The sequence below is a fragment of the Bemisia tabaci genome, chromosome 4 (assembly GCF_918797505.1).
Source record: "Bemisia tabaci chromosome 4, PGI_BMITA_v3".
Lineage (NCBI taxonomy): Eukaryota > Metazoa > Arthropoda > Insecta > Hemiptera > Aleyrodidae > Bemisia > Bemisia tabaci.
Genome location: NC_092796.1, coordinates 39792807 through 39810522, shown reverse-complemented (window position 1 = coordinate 39810522; position 17716 = coordinate 39792807). Strand labels below are relative to the sequence as shown.

At 37.9% G+C, this 17716-nt stretch overlaps 1 protein-coding gene across 1 annotated transcript; it reads left to right on the top strand.

The window, feature by feature from the left end:
• The first annotated feature begins 655 nt into the window (after positions 1-655).
• RabX1 (RAS oncogene family member RabX1) lies at positions 656-9969 on the top strand. Its single transcript, XM_019043052.2, has 5 exons — positions 656-956; positions 1986-2113; positions 3173-3305; positions 3826-3981; positions 5251-9969. Exons 1-5 carry the CDS (start codon positions 914-916, stop codon positions 5454-5456), a joined length of 666 nt encoding a protein of 221 aa, XP_018898597.1. The 5' UTR covers positions 656-913; the 3' UTR covers positions 5457-9969.
• Positions 9970-17716: the final 7747 nt, after the last annotated feature.

The following is a 17716-nucleotide window of genomic DNA, read 5'->3' as shown; positions in this document are numbered from 1 at the left end:
CATCATCCGACCTTCTAGCTGAGGTTTTTTTTTTTTTTTTTTTTTGGAAAATTGCATGCTTTGATGGCAGTGTTGTCATAAATGAATTTTGGTAATAACATTTCCACAACTTGCATTTTAAAAAAAATTGCCCGTAAAAATGTAAGTACGAAGATCAGAGCGCTAAGAGCAGCGCCCATGCCTCATAGTCAGGAGGGAGGAGAGGGACAGACGGACCCCCGACCCCCATAATTTTAGTAGCCGAGCAATTTTTTTTTTTTTTTTTTTTTTTTTTTCAGGGTCCCTCTCTAAAACTTTTCCTTTCTCAAGAGAACAAGCCAATATTATTTTCAGAAAAAAACCAATAAAAAATGTTTTTCTCTCTCTTATTTTCAAAATCTCTTAAACCTGTAGGTCTCCTCTTGAGACAATTGAGATATAAATATTTCCAGCTTTTCGACCGTAAAGAAAAGCCAGAGTTTGTTGCAAAGAAATATTTCCAGAGCAAGCAAGAAAAACATAATTTAGACCCACACAATCAGGCAATTTCATCAGGAGTTCATCAAACTTTGCTCACAATCAGTACAGTAACCGCAACCGCGTAACCGCGGATTGGGCACTGACCAAGTTGGCAACCAGGCTACTGCAGCCCAAAGCGGCAACACTGGCTTGAATTGATATGCTCGATGTTTATTTTGGTTTTGTAACATAACCTCATCGTTCACGTCAAGTCGGCTCATCGAATATTGCACCAATATTTTTATATCTTTATTCATTACAATCTGATGACGAACCGTCAGAAATTTATCGAAGTTTAGTCGTAGTGAACGCTTTCTCGTTAATAATTCCAACAAGTTGTGATTAAATGTCCTTTTTTGTGTGTCTTTGTTACTAATCAAAAGGAGTGCCGTAAGTGATTACATAACAGTCGACTATGCGTACCGTAGAGGGAAAAATCGTCGTCCTGGGAGGACAAGGTATTCAAATATTGTATAATTTTGGCAAAAATTGAATGATTTCTTCTGTAAACACGTATCTTATCACCCTCACTTCATTTCATTTACTCCTCTGGTTAATTTATAAGCATGTTAGAAAGGATATGTGACGAGAAAGTTGCCTTGCCGTAGGTGTTCAGCAACCTGGCTCCTTCTGTTTTGTGCAGAGATGAGCTGTTGCTTTCCAAGCAAGTTTTGTTCTTTGATTTGAAGTGACAATACAAAAATATAAGATAGTGAAATGTTTTTATTTTTCTCCAAAGCTTCCATCGGGATGTCCTACTCAAAGTTAGAGGACGTACACATTGATGTTGTTTTTTTATATTTGTCCCATGATGTCAGGATGTCTAACTATTCTACTCTATAATATTCCCAGATCATTTGTACTAATTCAAGAAACATGTACTAAGAATCATCCTCAGTGAATAATTGAATCTACGTATAGAAAGAGAAAAACTTGGAACAATTGAAAGGGGAACTTCAGTGAGTCTGCTTCTCTCAAAAAAGCGGATATCACATGAAGTTTGTACAGTAGCACTGTTTTAATGTGATTTCTATCTGCATCCATTTGAAGTCAAGTAAATTCTACTGTTCCTATTCCAGTCAAGCAAAACAAACAGGTTAACCTAATGAGCTATACACTCTGATATCAACAGTGAGTCATGAAGTTTGCTGGCGACCAAAGTTCGTTTCAAATGATTATCAATTCAGCCTAAACTCATAAAAAGTGATGCATATGATAACTAATTCCCCCGAGAGAAAAAATTGTTGCTTAGATTGTCAGCAAATTTTCCTAGATGTCTCTAATTTCTATCCTTAGAATTGTTTATTACCAGTCAGGAACTGTATCTGAGGAAGAGACTGATTTGTTAAATATGTCGGATATTTAAATCTCACCCGGTTCTTCCATGAAAATACTTGCTTATAACTGTCTTCTTCATCAATCATTCAGAACCAATTACCTGCCTAAATCTACCAGCTGCTTGTACTAACTTTTTCGAATTTTTCCAGGAGTTGGTAAGACCAGTATGGTGGTTCGATATATAGGAAAAATGTTCAGCCACCACATCAGTCCTACAATCGGAGCCTCCTTTTTCACGTGCAAAATCAACATAGAAGACTCAAAAGTTAAACTACAGGTGAGGACTACAGATTTCTAATGCGACAGCCTTCTTTTGTTTTTTTATTTTGTTAGCTGCTGAGTAGAATTTTACAAAATTGATGGGTAAAAAGTAGAAAACAAGGAGGGCCAAGACCTTCAAAATCTAGGGATGGCAAATTTTGTTACTCCTCAGCTGTAAAATTGTCTAGCTGGCCCTGCAAGGGACATTCCTTTTAAAAAGGAGGTACGGGTCTTCATTTCTGACTTGTTCACTGAGAGATATGAAACAAACATCATAGGCAGGTTCATGTGATAGATAGGTACTAAAATCTTCAATTTAAAAAAAATACGCATCATTTTGTATCCATTTGCCAAAAATAAATCTCCACTTCAAAACCCCATTTTCTGTCACCTGCTTATGAATTTAATCCAAAATTCCATTAATTCAGGGTCAGTTTTAGGCTAATTCTTTTAGAAGGATGGATACAGAAGATACTGCTGTGCTCAATCGTTTCCCACTGAAGTTTAGTGGATGTTGTGATGGGAGGGGTCAAGGCAGCTTCATTGAGTGAGGTTAGAGTAAAGACTTTTTAGGTTACCATAAACGAAAACAAGAATTCTAGCGTTTAGAATATAATTAATTTCAAATTTAAGTAAAGTAAGTTGAGTTGGAATTCAAAGAACCTAAACTGTGCCATCTCTGAGGCATCAAATATTTATGTAGGCTGTTCTAAAGTTTCGAGAGTCTAAAAGAAGTTCCAAGTTTTGGCAAGGCTATCGTAAAATTGAATCAGTGAGAATGAAAGCACACCAACTTGGAAAAGTGAAAATGTTCAAGAAACACAAAGAAAAAAACCGCGCAGTAAGTGAAAATTTTGGTCTAGAAAAAAGCTTTTTGGTGTCAAAAGGCAATTACTTTGGGACATTTTAAAGGCCCAAGTTGACACAGATGCGCCATCTTCAATGGCTCATATAAAAATTGGATGTCTTCAATAAAATTTGGGCATTTCTGAGTTGATGTGCTTTCATTCTCACAGATTCAATTGTGATAAGGCTTTCTGTTTCTGTACAAGAAATAAAAATTGCTTTCTTCTAGGTATGGGATACAGCAGGACAAGAAAGGTTCCGATCAATGGCCCCTATGTATTATCGGAATGCAAACGCAGCACTTTTAGTTTTTGACATCACAGAACATGCTTCTTTTGAATCTGTAAAATCATGGGTGAAAGGTAAGAAAAAAAAGAGTTATAATACAAAAAAATAAGTATCTTGTTTCATAATGTTGCAAATTTCCTGTTGTAAATTACTTTTTTTAAATCCCCTGTGATTGGGGGTTGTTTGGTCAAAGTGTTTGCCTTTGAAGACTCCAAAATGAGAAACATAAATTGAAGAAGCAAAACAGTTCAAGTTTCTATTACTTGAGCTTATAACTACTCTAGAAAAAGGAGATGAAAAAAAAATCCCTGGTCATTTGGGCAGTCCATTAGCTAAAAAGGAGGAAAGGCGAAATTTATTTTGCAGGACATTAAAGGAACCCATGATTATATATTATTTTAGAGACAACATTATTTTCATTTTTTTTCTTCGTTGGAATGTACATTAATAGATGGCCTAGAAAAGTAAGATCTTTTTTGCCTTATGCTGTCTCTTTACAGCTATCACATCTACAAGTTATCTCTTGAAGTTTGAACCTTTATCGACTTAATAATTTGCTTTACGAATAATCCGTGTGCCTTCCTTTCCTTACAGAATTAAAACGCAATGTTGATGAGCCCCTAGTCCTTTGTGTTGTCGGTAACAAAACAGATTTAGAACCACAGCGGCAAGTAACAAGGGAAGAGGCCATGCAATATACTGAATCAATTAATGGAACCTACTTTGAAACATCTGCTTTAAATGATGATGGTATGTACTTATAACACTTCTTCTATTTGCAGTATTGTATTCCATGTGGAGTATCTATAATATTGCATCTTTTTTGTGTTGCTGAGCTCCTAAGACCATTATTCTAATACTCATGTGGTTGACCATTAAGTATTATGCTTAGTAAGGTCTCAAGAAATATCCTACAAAGTGTGTTTGAAACAAAAAGACCAAATGCAAAGCTCCCGTTGATCACTTCATCGCAATGAAACATGTTTCATGCCCTACATTGAAGGAAACTGGTCTTAAAGCCCCCACTGTGAACTTCTGTGCAACTGCTTCTTCCTTGATTTTGCCATGCTGAATTATTCAGTAGGTACGTCGGACGGTGAATTTTTTATGCTGGCCATGCCTCGAACCACACAGCTGGGACATATTTTTTTTCAGATAATGAGAAGAATTTTTGTTTTAACTTCAGATTCTTCCTGTTTTCTTTTAAATTCTTTCCTGTTTCTACAATTTTTCAAAGAGGGACCAGGATCAAATTTTGAGTTTTTTCTAATTGTTTCTTTTATTTTAATGTTGTTTTCTTTAAAGTAGCTACCAAAGTAATTTATCGAAAATAAAAGAATTGATTCATTTTTGCTCGATGAAATGCATTTGTAAAACATCAATGCAGGATAGAAATCGAAAAGAAGCAATTTTTAAAAGCATCCTTGAATTTTTTCCTAGCTCTATTGAAACAAATCAGTTGACTTATTGGCAATGGAGGGAGGTGATATTTAGTCTCTTGTAGTATCTAGTTTTGTAATGAAATTAAAAAACATGTCTCTACACTTACTGTGGATCTGAAAGATCATAACTTGTGGACAAACAGATATATCATTCTTCAGTATAATATTTTTTTATTGAGCACTGCCAACCAATGTGTTATGCAGGGTCGCCACAGTCAGGGAATATCAGGAAATATCAGGGAATTTTAAACTGTCAGAGAAAACCTGGAAGTATCAGGGAAAATGACGGAAGTGTCGGAGATAAATTGTTAGTCGCTTTTCTTTGCTTTCTTATTTGCTCTCTAGAACGGATTTGACATTTCTAACAAAAATTTTGCCAGGAAAACATTTTAAAGTATGTCATTTTAACTACCTGGCATATGTTCAATTGTCAGAAAATTTTATCAAAATGTGTCAGGGAATTTCACTCTCTAAATTCTGTGGCAACCCTGAAAATCATTGGAATATTTTCAAAACGGTTGGAAATCTTTGGTCAATAAATCCATATTTAACTCATATCTTTTCTGCTTTTTTCAAGGTATTGAAGATGTCTTTCTGAATGTAGCTGTTGGTTTGATCAAAATGAGTAAAAACCCAAATCTAAAGCATAGTCTGCGGGTGTACAATTCTGACAATGCGCCCAATCCATACCTAGACGATGCAGGATTAACACGCTACGGTCTTTCCAGTATAGAATTGAACGAACCTCTCGGCAGTGAAGCAAAGTCTCCGATGTGTTGTTAACTTTAAGTATTATCTTTTCTCTTCTATTTTAATGTCATGTTCTCTTCCTCACTTTCCCTGTCATTGTACCTATGTCAATGACTTGACTGATATTGCAATCTTTAATCTTTTCAATTGGACTACATTTTGCAGTAATGGATTCCCATTTCTGATTCATTAGTAGAAGCATCTGTCTGCATTCTGCATAGAGACACTTATGGTGTATGAGTTTCTTCTTAAAATAAGCATGAAGTAGTAGCTCCTAATTGCAAAATTTAGTCCGATTTCTATTTCATTTTAGCAACATTCTGATCTTCAAAGGAAAGCATTTGTGACATATTTATGACATTCCAAGAGAACTACTGCATTCCAAAAACAGTATCTAAAGCTGAGAGCACATGTTTTCTCATTGAATTTTGAGCAGAATACATTGATCACATCGAAAACTCCCAAAATTAACTTGCTAGTGATAAATGAATGTCTGTAGTTAAAAAAATTACTTGCAGACCTATCAACGTAGGTCACTTCAGGCATTGAAGTCAACCTGTACGTTTGTTAGATAACTAAAACTTGTCTTCAAAGACATTTCTTCCCCCTCTAACACAAGGTACCTTTAATCTTGTAAAAAAAAGAAGTTAGTACACAGGAAAATTCTCCCATCATAAAATGTACTGAAATTAGTCTAGTGCTGGATTTGACTTGAAAAGATACAAGTTTTCCTGTGGGCGAGAAGTGTGGATTAACGTAAAGAAAGATCATCATTTTCTCACTTATGCACTGATTTGGGAAAATTTCAATGCATCCATTGTATTATCAGTAAAATTTTGATGTGGAAAAAAAAAACAGGATGATCCAAGAGTCCCGCACCATCCTTGTAAGTCTTAGGATTCCTGCTTTTTTTTAGGCAGGTCCTCCGAAAATTTTGGAGGGTTCCAAAAGTCGTTTATCTTACCCAGAAGCAATCGTAAAATTTCAAGTCTATTTTCGATTAGTCTTTCTCTATCTTGATTTGTTAAAAAAAAAAACCAGGGGTGCAAGTGATGCCTGGCACTAGTGGAGCGGGACTTTTGGATCATCCTGTATTTTGATGCTTCATTTTGTAGTCTGTCTAGTAGTCCATTACCGCTTTCCTATCCTTTTGTATGTATTAAAAAATATTGAAGTGTAAATTTATTAAAGAATGGAGCTTACCTTAAATTTATTTTACTTTATCTATTCTTTTGAATTATCATTTATTTTTATAGATCTGATAAAATTAATTTTCTTGCTGTAGACTAAGGAGTGGTGTTCAAGAGGTTAGATATTGATTCTTTTGCGTAATGAGATAGTATATTTTTGAAGTTTCTGGCTTAATTAATATAGATTCTTTTTGTGAGAATGTCATTGGAAACTGTATGTGCAGCTGTTGTATTTCTTTGTCTTGTTTTTTTCTGGTGAGACACAACTTTTAGTATCCCGAGTAAAGGTTGAAAAAATCATTGCAGTCAACTCTGAATTATACGAAATTCAAAGGACCAGAGACTAATTTGAAATCAAGGGAGCTGGGAAGTAGAAATTGAATTCGAGAGCTCTTTACAAATTTTCTTCCATTGTTTATGTATTACAATGAATGAAAAGTGCTGGACGTCGTCCTTTTGTTATTGTGGGAAACTACGCAGTTTTCAGTTAACAGAGAGCCAATTTAGTATCTTCTCAAAGTTGACCTGCCAACATTTTCGGGTCATAGAGAGTTCCGCTGTAATATGTTCAATTACCAAGGTAATTTGTCTACATTAGCCCTATAAAAAATTTGAATAATTCAGGGAAAAAATACATAAATTTATTTCAAACTATCGTGGTTTTTTAAGGAAATATCAGTTTACTTTATACTAATGAGAGTTTCAAATTATTGAGCGTTGACTGTAATGTTTTGAAATTTTATGCTCATATGGGTCACCCTGAAAATTGAGTATTCAGTGGACTTCCTCTCTGAATTTCAGTCAACTCCCTAGTGCCAAGTATGTAAACTAACGTATCTTTCCCATGAATGATTTAATGGAACAATTTCTTTTGTTAAAATTGTTTTCTGCAGTTGTTGACATGTGCCTGAACCGAGCTAACAGATTTGCTCACTTTAGCCTGAATTTTTATGCAAACGTGGAAAGACTGCTGATGTTTTCTACGAAAATAATATGTGTTAATTTACTTTCTTGGCTCTTTCGAAATTTTTCTCTTTCTAACATGTTCTTTAATTTTGATTTTGTTGCTTCACAATGGACTGAGTTTAACAATAAGGGACAAAGTCATATTTTCAAATGAGTGTAATTTTAAGCTCATGAAATTGAATGATTATTTGGATTTCTATATCAATGACAAAAATCAAAATTGCCTACTAGTCTAAAAAAATTTCCTAATACTTGATATTTTTCTCTTATTCCTGACATTTGTGTGATAGATGGAAGGCAATTTAACTCTGAAATCCAAGATATAACTTTGTCACTCCATATCTCCTCATACATTCCTATTTTTATTTTTTACCTTCACTGTAATCTCTCTTTTTCTTTCTCCCTTTTGAGGTGAAAATAACTGTAAAAGTTCAGGCACTATTCATCGTACTACTACTTACCAACAGTTCTAGGTGTTCCATATACCTAAAATTGTTTTGTGTTTCAATAATTAATTTAAGTTCAAAATCACCAAGTGCCAAATTATGCAAAAACGAATAATTATCATGAATCTTTGCTAAACCTAAAAATTTAGCAGTCTAAAATAAGGGTGAAATTTCTTCATAACCATTCTGTGCTTCCTTTTTATCATCATCATTAGTACATAATATTCAATCTACTTATCATCACACCTAAGCATCATTTATTTTTTAATAACCGTGTGCCTTAATGTAATATGAACACTAACCATAATTTCCTGTGCCTTGAAGCATTTTCCTACATTTCTATCGATGGACGAAGATTTTTCAAGATTTTTTTTTTTTTTTTTCATTTTACGATAAATTTTGAGCAGTGGAAATTGTTTTTGATTTTTCTTCTCAATTTTATATTTATTGCCAAGAAGAAACCTCAAACAAGGCCGAGTAAAAAAACCCACTTTTTTATCAGATTGTAATAAATGCCCAATTGCCTAAGTATTAATTATTTCATGTATGGTTAAGTGGAAACATATTCAATACATCATAAAAATTGAGTAAAGTTTGCTATCAAAAGCAGGTTTACAGCCCAGCAGTGCTCTTGAAGTGAATATTTCGGTGGCAAAAAGGCACTCTGGAATCTCATAGCACTTATGCAAGGTTTCAATAAATTACTAGATTTTTGTGTCTATGTATGGACTTAATGCTCATCAAAATGTCAACCTCCTCCTCAATTTTTTTTTAGTGTGATGGTGTTACATAAATTGTGCACATTCTGGTACCAATTAGACGTAATGTCTATGTGCATCTCTCTATAGTACAATCATTTTCCAATTGTTGCATTTCAGGTTTTGCGCCTCATGCAAGTGTGCAATATTCTAATAGCAAATTTTTCTTTGACAAATTAAAGCATACATTTATTTGTTCAAAGCTCAAACAGTTTTATTTGTCTCTCTACTGAGGTTTAGAGAGTCGTATCTTGTTTTATTATCACTAAGTCAACTTATTAAAACTGACAAAATGAACCCATATAAAAAGAAGGAAAAAAACTTTACATCGCGTGTACTAGTGAGCAAGTAAATTTCAAATTCATTCTGTGGTTTCAATTGTTGAGCATGTTTTCTAATTTGTGATTATGTCTAATTTTCAAGAAAATTCTTTTTTTATTGATTGTAATACAGGGTAACTGAGCCATCAGCTTGCATTTTGGCGTACAATATCTTCATTTCTGCAAGCTTATTTTGTTGAATCGGTAATCGCCTAAGTTTTCAAAACAGGTTCAATGCAAAAGAGCGAGGATTTTGTTTTTGTGGACAAACCCTTTCGGATTGGAATCAGCTTCTTTTATTTTAGAGATGTGAAAGGTCCTCTTTTTCATACTTTTTTCGGCATTTTTATTTCTATGGCTCTCCCACCATGATTGGTTGTTCTTTACAATTTTATTTTATGAATGATCACTGTTTGCAATGGTGGCTCATGCATAGATTCAAGGAAAGTTAAGTACCCGCAGAAATATTTCATCCAACTCCTCCCTTCAATTTTATTTGCCATCCTTCCTGCTATTACAGTGGTTTCCATTACGAACCCATATTCATCACACGGGAACAATTCCTTTTTCTAAGGAAACGATAAATGTGTAAGTACTCAGCCTGATTTTAGGGGCTATTTGGATAAGGATTGTTCCTTTGTAACTAATATGGGTTCATAGAGTAACATGATGGAAACTCACTCATTTTTTTCTATTGCCATGAGCTGCCTAGGGTTGTTATTATTAAGTAAGTATGGGTGATTTTCAATAATTTATCCTACTTATCAATTTTATATCTTTACCTATGTATTACTTTTTTAGGCACTATTATGTTTTATGTACCATTTTGCAATAAAAATTCTTTTTTTAAACGAAAATAAATACAATTTTTGTCTTATCCTCCATAAGTTCTCACTCAGTGAACATTGTTAGGATTATGAACGTTTAATTATTATATATTTTTCCTTGAGGGAGACAGAATTTGGGTGATGCATAGGTAGTCAAAGACGAATCAGCCAAGATTATCTCTCACTAATGATTTCTCTAATGAGCGAGGAATGGGCCTTTGACCAAAATCAGACTTGGAATTTGGATAGAGAGAGGAGGGTAGTGGTACCATACTTAGGTAGGTACCCTGGAGATAAAATTCCAAGGGCGTCAAACAAGTATTCGTTCTTCATGGAGCAACAGGGGTTCAAATTTTCGAAAATTAGGTACCCCAAGAATATGCAATGGGGAAAAGCGTACTTATAGGAACAAGAGGATGTAGTTAATAGTTCTATAAGTGCAATGCAATAGCATTATACTATTACCTCAACAGCAATCAATAAATTCTAGTCGTAGTGACCAAATCAGAACCAAAGTGCCCAAGTAGCACAGTGGAACGGATGTATAGGTATTGAAATAATTTTGCAATTCAATGGAATAAAATTACGATTTTTCCCCCCTTGAAATTGTAATATCATTTAGGTACATCATTTGGTCCGTAAATGCCGATTTTTAACGACGAACAATATGGTGGTTCCATGTGTGAGAAAGATGTGCAATTTGCAATGCAAACAAAGTTGGAACTTATTTAAAGTCAAATCTACGACTGCAATTAAGGTAAACACGAAGAGGAGCCCTTTCAATTAGCGAATAATCAACATACGTAACACTTCAACACATGGCAATAATTTTACTATGTAGGTATTTTCAATTACCTACCTGCTTGCTATCTGCGCAACTTGGGTGTAAGATTGGAGATACTTAGATGAGACAAGGCAAAAAAATAGTAAAAACAGCGCAGAAAAATTGATGTATATCGACCGTGAAACTCCCAAATCGCGAATCTCGTTCGCAGCATTTGACATCCCCCCCCCCCCCCCATTAATCCCCACTCCACGGTACCAAGTCTCACAAAAATCCGTCAACCAGTAGCCGAGACAGCATTTTGGGCCACGTCGCAATATTGGATTTTCGGCCTTTGAAAATCTGACTTAAATCGCATGATATCGAAAATTTAAGCTCAGATTCGGACTCCTCGTTAAAAATCGATGAGATGTCATGTATTACACATTATCATAGCATGAGAAAAGAGGCCGAACACAGGCATACTGATTCTAACATTTCAATGAAATTCCTCGGGACGAAATCGAACTATGTTAGCGCCACTAGGGCCACGCGCCGGCCTTTGATCCGCGCCGACAGATTCCGAGCGGCTGGCGGCGCGGCGCGGCGCGGCGTAGATAAAGGGTTGGATTCTGGGAATCACTCTTCCGCGTACCGTACTCAGCTGACCCACTCACGCTACCGATGTTGCCATGTTGGACTGATTATGTTAGAATCGTTGCCTACGTTTTACCTAAGTATCCTCCCTTCATGCTGTGCTGACGTGTGATACATGAATTGTCAGCGATTTTTCACGAGGAAACCGAATTTGAGCTTGAATTTTGGATATCATGCGATTTAAATCAAATATCCAAAATCCAAGATGCCGAACGTGGCCTGCCATCTCGACTTCTGCATGTTCGATTGATTTTTGGGAAACCCGGTAGCAGAGGGTATTTTTCGACGGGAAACTCGAATTACTAGTCGAATTTCCAAAATTCGGAAATGCAAGAAGGCGGACATAGTCTAAGTTGCTCTCTATCGCGTCCGAAATCATTCAAACTTGCATTGTGCATTTCCAAAATCAATTAGCTCTCAGCTCGCGCGGACCTTGACATGGACTCGCCCTTCAATAGGTACGTTTGTATTGAAACTGTTTGTTGAAAATTGTAGGAGAAATTACAGGACTGCTGTAAAAAATTGATCACGTGCGCAGTATCCCCCCCCCCCCCCCCTTGAGACGAACGCAATGATGGAAAATCTCGTTTCTTGTTTCATAAAATATGATAATACAATTGTGAATCAAATCAAGTAAAAACCACCGAGATTCCTTTGAAATTCCTGACGAATCGATCTATGGGGTCATCCCTAAATTACGTGACGTTAAACTTGCGTGGTTTTTGCCCCCCCCCCCCCCCCCATCTCTTTGTCCTCCGCAGCACAAAGCAGGATCTTCCTCCATCTCCCTCCCATCCCCCCAAAAACTACACAACGCTAACCCTACACCAATAAAAACTATGCATGGCGAAAACTATTCTTGCGTATGCAGCGTCCGTCCCTCCGCGATCGTCATTCTAGTTTTTGCGAAGGCATTTCTTGATCCGTTTTTGGACTCAGCGATGAATTGAGAGAGGTAGGGGAGGAGGGTGGGATATGGCTTCAATACTTGCACTAGTTGAAGAAAATAAGACGCAACTAGCTTCATTCCGACGATAGGTTGCTCCCGCATACTTTAAACGTTGTAGCTGAAGTAGGTATACTTAATTTTATCATTATGATTTTATAGATATGAAGTTTGCGCGAAAAATGTTTCCATGAAACATCATGTGAAGTATATTATTTTTCATTCTAATTTTTATTTTTTTACTTATATCCAATAATCACAATAAAGCGTTTCTTACCCCGAACCAAACTCACACACTCTATTTCTTACTCGGATAGCGGTGTCCTATCGTCTCTCACTCGCTTGGGCCAGTTCGCCTTCAATATCTTGAAATGCAATGTGGGCGGCTTGGGAGCAACAATAGTTGCTTGTAGTAGTTTTATCGTATTTATTTTTCATTGGTATCAAGAATAGCAATTGCGGAATAATGCCTTCCCCATCGATGATTTGACCAGATAGTACAAAAGGTAGATAATAAAAGTTGCTGGGAACATGTTAGCCGAATTTAAACCTGCTTTTGAAGTTACCTTGGTTTAGTAGAGCTGCATGCAGAGTATATAAATGAAGTGTAACCGTGATATATCGCACGTGTTTTTATGAGGAATGTAACGGATAATGTAAAAAAACATCATAAAAAATATCTATCATATCGATGGCCTAAGTTCGAAACCACGTATCTCCATTGCGATGTTTTAAAATTTCTACTGAGTTTATTTTTTTTCCCCGAAAGAAACGAGCCAACTTTATAGCTTGGTATCAATTAACCAAATTTCAAAATTGTAACGGGAACCCCGATTTTCAAAGTCAAGACCCCCTTTTAAAAAACCGAGGGGCCCTCAGAAAAATGAAATTCGGATTCCTCGAGATCAATTATTTAATGGTCTCTCCGCGGTCCGCGACCTTGTCCAACCAAAAATAACCAGGAAAAAAACCTGGTAGGGGTGATTGGGACAGGCCCGCCACAAGGGGGGGATACTGGGTCCTTGGTACCGGGGCCCGGGCCCTGGAGGGGCCCGTGACGCAGGTGACAAACCACTACGAATTCATGTGTAACCCTTGTCTCGTAGGGAAAAGTGAAAAAGTTACCCTAAAAATTCCGCAAAAGGTGAATAAAGTTTCAAAAACACGCTAGGGCACTATAAAATTTTTCTTACTTTTTTAGAGATTTTCAAGATTTTGAGTATATGTAGAATGATATTTTTAGTAACTGTGTTTCATTTTCTTCCGTTGTCGGATGCTAAGAGGCTCCTCTCTGGGCATCCTCGACTTCAATGGCTTAACTTCCTTGCCATAGACGTACGAAAGGGGAGTCCAGGGGGGGGGCGGGGCGGCTCCCCATAGAATTAAAAATTATCATCCGCCCCCTCAAAAAAAAAATTTATAGATGTTTTGAATGCAACAATTCGAAAGTTTTTGGTGCTGAAAGTAAACAAAAAGGCGTAATTATTCTGCAGAAATTGATGGAAAATCTCCATCATACGAGCTTCATAATGCGTCCAAATAGATTTAAAATTTCAAAAATTTCCCGGGGGAGGCCCCCCGGACCCCCCCCCCCCCCCCCTGTGCTAGGGGCCCGGGCCAGAAAATTGGTACCAGGGCCCGAGATGGGATGTGGCGGGCCTGGATTGGGACACCCTGTATATTGAAAGGTTGCATACAGAATTGGAAGGTTCCATTGTAAGTGAATGGGTGCCCAAATACCTACTTTATTACGACTGTGATTTCAATGAGAAGAAGGGGAAGAAAGAGCAGGAAGAAGAAGGATTTGAAGCTCGTCGAGAAAAAAATCTTGGGGATGAGGAATGAACAAGGGTCGGAGCGGGAGGGGTTGTCTTCAGGAACACTTGAGTGGTGAAGATGAACTTGGCCGACAAAAGGGAACAATCCCATTATCTCTTGAACCCTGAAAAACAGGAGGTTACGTAGACTAAAAGGCTCGTCTCCAAGTCTTGTTGCGCGCCTTTTGTCATCAGAGTAAAGGTTCTGTTCTCTGTCACATCACTCAGACCGTCTAGCGTCTTCACTCTCGTGAACGGAAGGCAAGGGGCGAGGAGGGGGTGAGAAAAAAGGTTGACGATTAATAAGGGTCGGATTCCAACGGGCGGGCGGAACCCTAGAAGGCTCAGGTCAAAATGGGTGTGGGAAAAAAGTCCTGGTAAAGCCTTTTTTGAGCAACAAACCTACCAGGAAAGTAGAGCTAAGAAAAGGTGAGCGAGACGCCGAAGGGATGAAACGGAGAACTCGCCCTCCGCGACTGCTCGATAATTAGGTGGGTATCAGGATAAAACCACCCTGTCGCGCTCCTTCTGGGCGGAAACACAGCCTTATTTAGCATACAAATTTGAAGGGTAAAATGGACGCATTTATGCAAATTAAGTTGAGGGGACCTTTCACATAGCCTATTGCATGAGTGGATAATTTGAAAGTAAGGGATGTCAGGAATGAAAGTTCTGTGAAAATTTAGAAAACATTCAAATAAGTAATATTATTTGCCATCTACATTAAACCCCGGGGCAACACATCACATACATCCATAATTTTTTTTAAAAAAATTGAACGCTTGAGTTAATTCCTCTTCCACATTAATTAAAGTTCATAATTCATTTGCGCCCTAAGCTTTCAATTCCTTTATCAACTTAAAATGCATCCATGGATGTCACAAAAATGATGTTATGTGAAAGGCGGGTGAATGTGAGGGCGTTAAAATGGGCTCTGAAGTTCACTTTACAGGGGTAAAATATTTCATTTATATCACAATCTACACGGCTCTTAAGTAAATCTGTTGGGAGGGGGGGGGGGGGGGCTAAGCTTTAGGTTAATCTTTATGTCATCGAGAAAGTTAATTTTTTCACAGCTCAGAATTTAGCAACAAAAAAATTCTTCACTCAACTGACACTCAATCACATACAAAATGTCTCTGTAGCCTTTGCACTACTAACTCATGTAAAAATTTTGAATGGGTATACTTGCGTCATTTTGTACCAACAGTAATTTGGAATGAGGAGCTGGAATGGGATAGCTTTATAACAGGAAAGTCATGGTTTAAAAACCTGAGTGGCACACCTCTGACCCTCGCAGAGTTGTTAAATTCCTATCGGGGCTACACGGAGAACTTCGTGCGTGGGACCCGAAGTTGAGGTGGTACGGATCTCTGAAGTTTTCGGATCACGTATCTAAAAACTTGAGGTCCAGCGGCCGAAAATCGGGTCAGACATCTGAAGTACTTCGATATATACCGAAGAATTCGGGTCACACATCTGAAGTATTCCGGTACATACCGAAGTGCCTCGATGTCTGACCCGAACTTCGGCAGCTTGACCTCAAGTTTTCGGAGGCATGATCAGAAAACTTCAGAGACCCATATGACCTCAACTTCGGGTCCCATGCACGAGATTTTTTTCTCCGTGTAGGAAGAGAAGCCAAAGCGCCTTCGATTCCGTGACTATGCAACGCTGACATCCGTGGAGCAGGAATAGTTGTAGCCAGGCGTTATTCTTATATATATATTCATATATTCCACGTCCGTCGCGTCGCACAGTGGAACGAGTCCTTGAAAAAAGTCGGACATGAAATTTTTCAAAACAATCGTAAAATTTTACGTTCATCTCGTCACAATTTTAATTTTTTGGGGGGATTTTTAGAAAATTTTACGATAAAACCGATGCAACCACTTTTAAAACATCAGCATTTCATACCAATGAAGTCATACGCTTCTGAAGTTTTTGAATCATGTCCGACCTCTTCCATTGACTCGATCCACTGTGCGTCGGTCGAGAGTTGAGACACAGAACAGTACGATCGCGTTAACCGATGGGGGCAGTAAAAGACACAGTGACGATTCCAGCAAGTTGGCAACACTCTTTGTACTCCATTAACATCCATTGAATATCTCGATTTTAGGTGATACATAGGCTGCCTCATCTAGAATCGTTAATTGAACATACATTTACATCATAGAGAAAAAAAAGAGGTGTTCGCGTTTCGGGCATCTTGGAATTTTTTGATGACTTGATGACGTAGGTGGGTACAGCGACGTTTAGCGTGAAGGGGACGTCGCTGTACCCACCTACGTCATCAAGTCATCAAAAAATTCAAAGATGCCCGAAATGCAAACACCTCCTTTTTTTTCTCTATGCATTTACATGGAGAACAAACAGTGTTACCGCCTTGAAAGAATCGCCACTGAAGTGAAAACATGAAAGTTTGAGGAAATGAACCACTAATGGATTTTACTACCGTCTAGCTGCACGGGCGAAAAATTTTGTTGAGCGAACTCTCAACCCAAAAAAGAATACCAAATCGTTTAGGCTATCAAAAGTTTTCCTTGTATTCCACATGACTGCCCTGTTCCTGATGTTCTCCGAACTTGCCAGGCCGTTAAAACGCATTGCCAATGTAGGTACTTGCTCATGGTCTCAAACAGTGGCGTAACGGGCGCCCCCGCAGACCCTGCTATGCAGGGGGGCCCAGGCGCCAAGGGGGCCCTCGGCCGCCGGAATTTTTTTTTTCTCTCTCTATCTTTGATGCTTAGCTTAGGTTTCAAACTTTGGGCATTTACTTACCGAGATGGGGCTTCTTCCTCCGATTTTTATTGTTAGCTCGGGGTTTTTCATACTTCTTTCGGACTGTTCCGAACTTTTTAGTTGCTGGAGGGCCCCTGCCTTCCAATGTCCACTCAGTGATTACTAAATTGTTTTTCTTTTTTTGTCACTTTTCGTATTTCGGGCTTTGGGAGATCCAATAATCTAAAGGGCCCCCAAGGCTCTTGGGGCCTTTGATCCTTGGGCCTGGGCCCCTCTGTAGATCCTTGGGCCTGGGCTGGGCCCCCGCCACCCTTTAGATCCTTGATCCTTTAGGGGTCCCATATAATCGGGTACGGGATCTGGGACGGTGAGGGGTGAGGCAGTCCAATAAGTCCGTGATTTGAGATGCCTCGGGCCAAAAAATGGGAAGGGGTGGGAGGGGGGATAATTTTGGAATTTTATCGACATGGGGGGGGCCTAGAAAAAATTTTGCGGGGGGGCCCAGCGGAAGTCCGTTACGCCACTGGTCTCAAAATTGCAGGAGCGTAAATCCGTCACTGAAATAATTCTTAAAATTCATCCTTTTAAACATAGAGAGTAAAAAAGTGTTTGCATTTCGGGCATCTTGAACTTTTTCGATGACGTGGTGCGGCACGGACGATTTTTACCATCGAATTTCTTGGCAATGGTGTAGTTTAGAGAAAAAAAAGTCATTCAGTATGAAATGTTTGAAATTATATCATAAGTTGATTTACGTAAAGAAAATCGGATGTCATGGTCAGTTTTTCATACTTCGAATTCCGGATTTTGCTGGCCATTTTGCACCGACCTGTCACGGGGTGAACAAACCTCATGCAA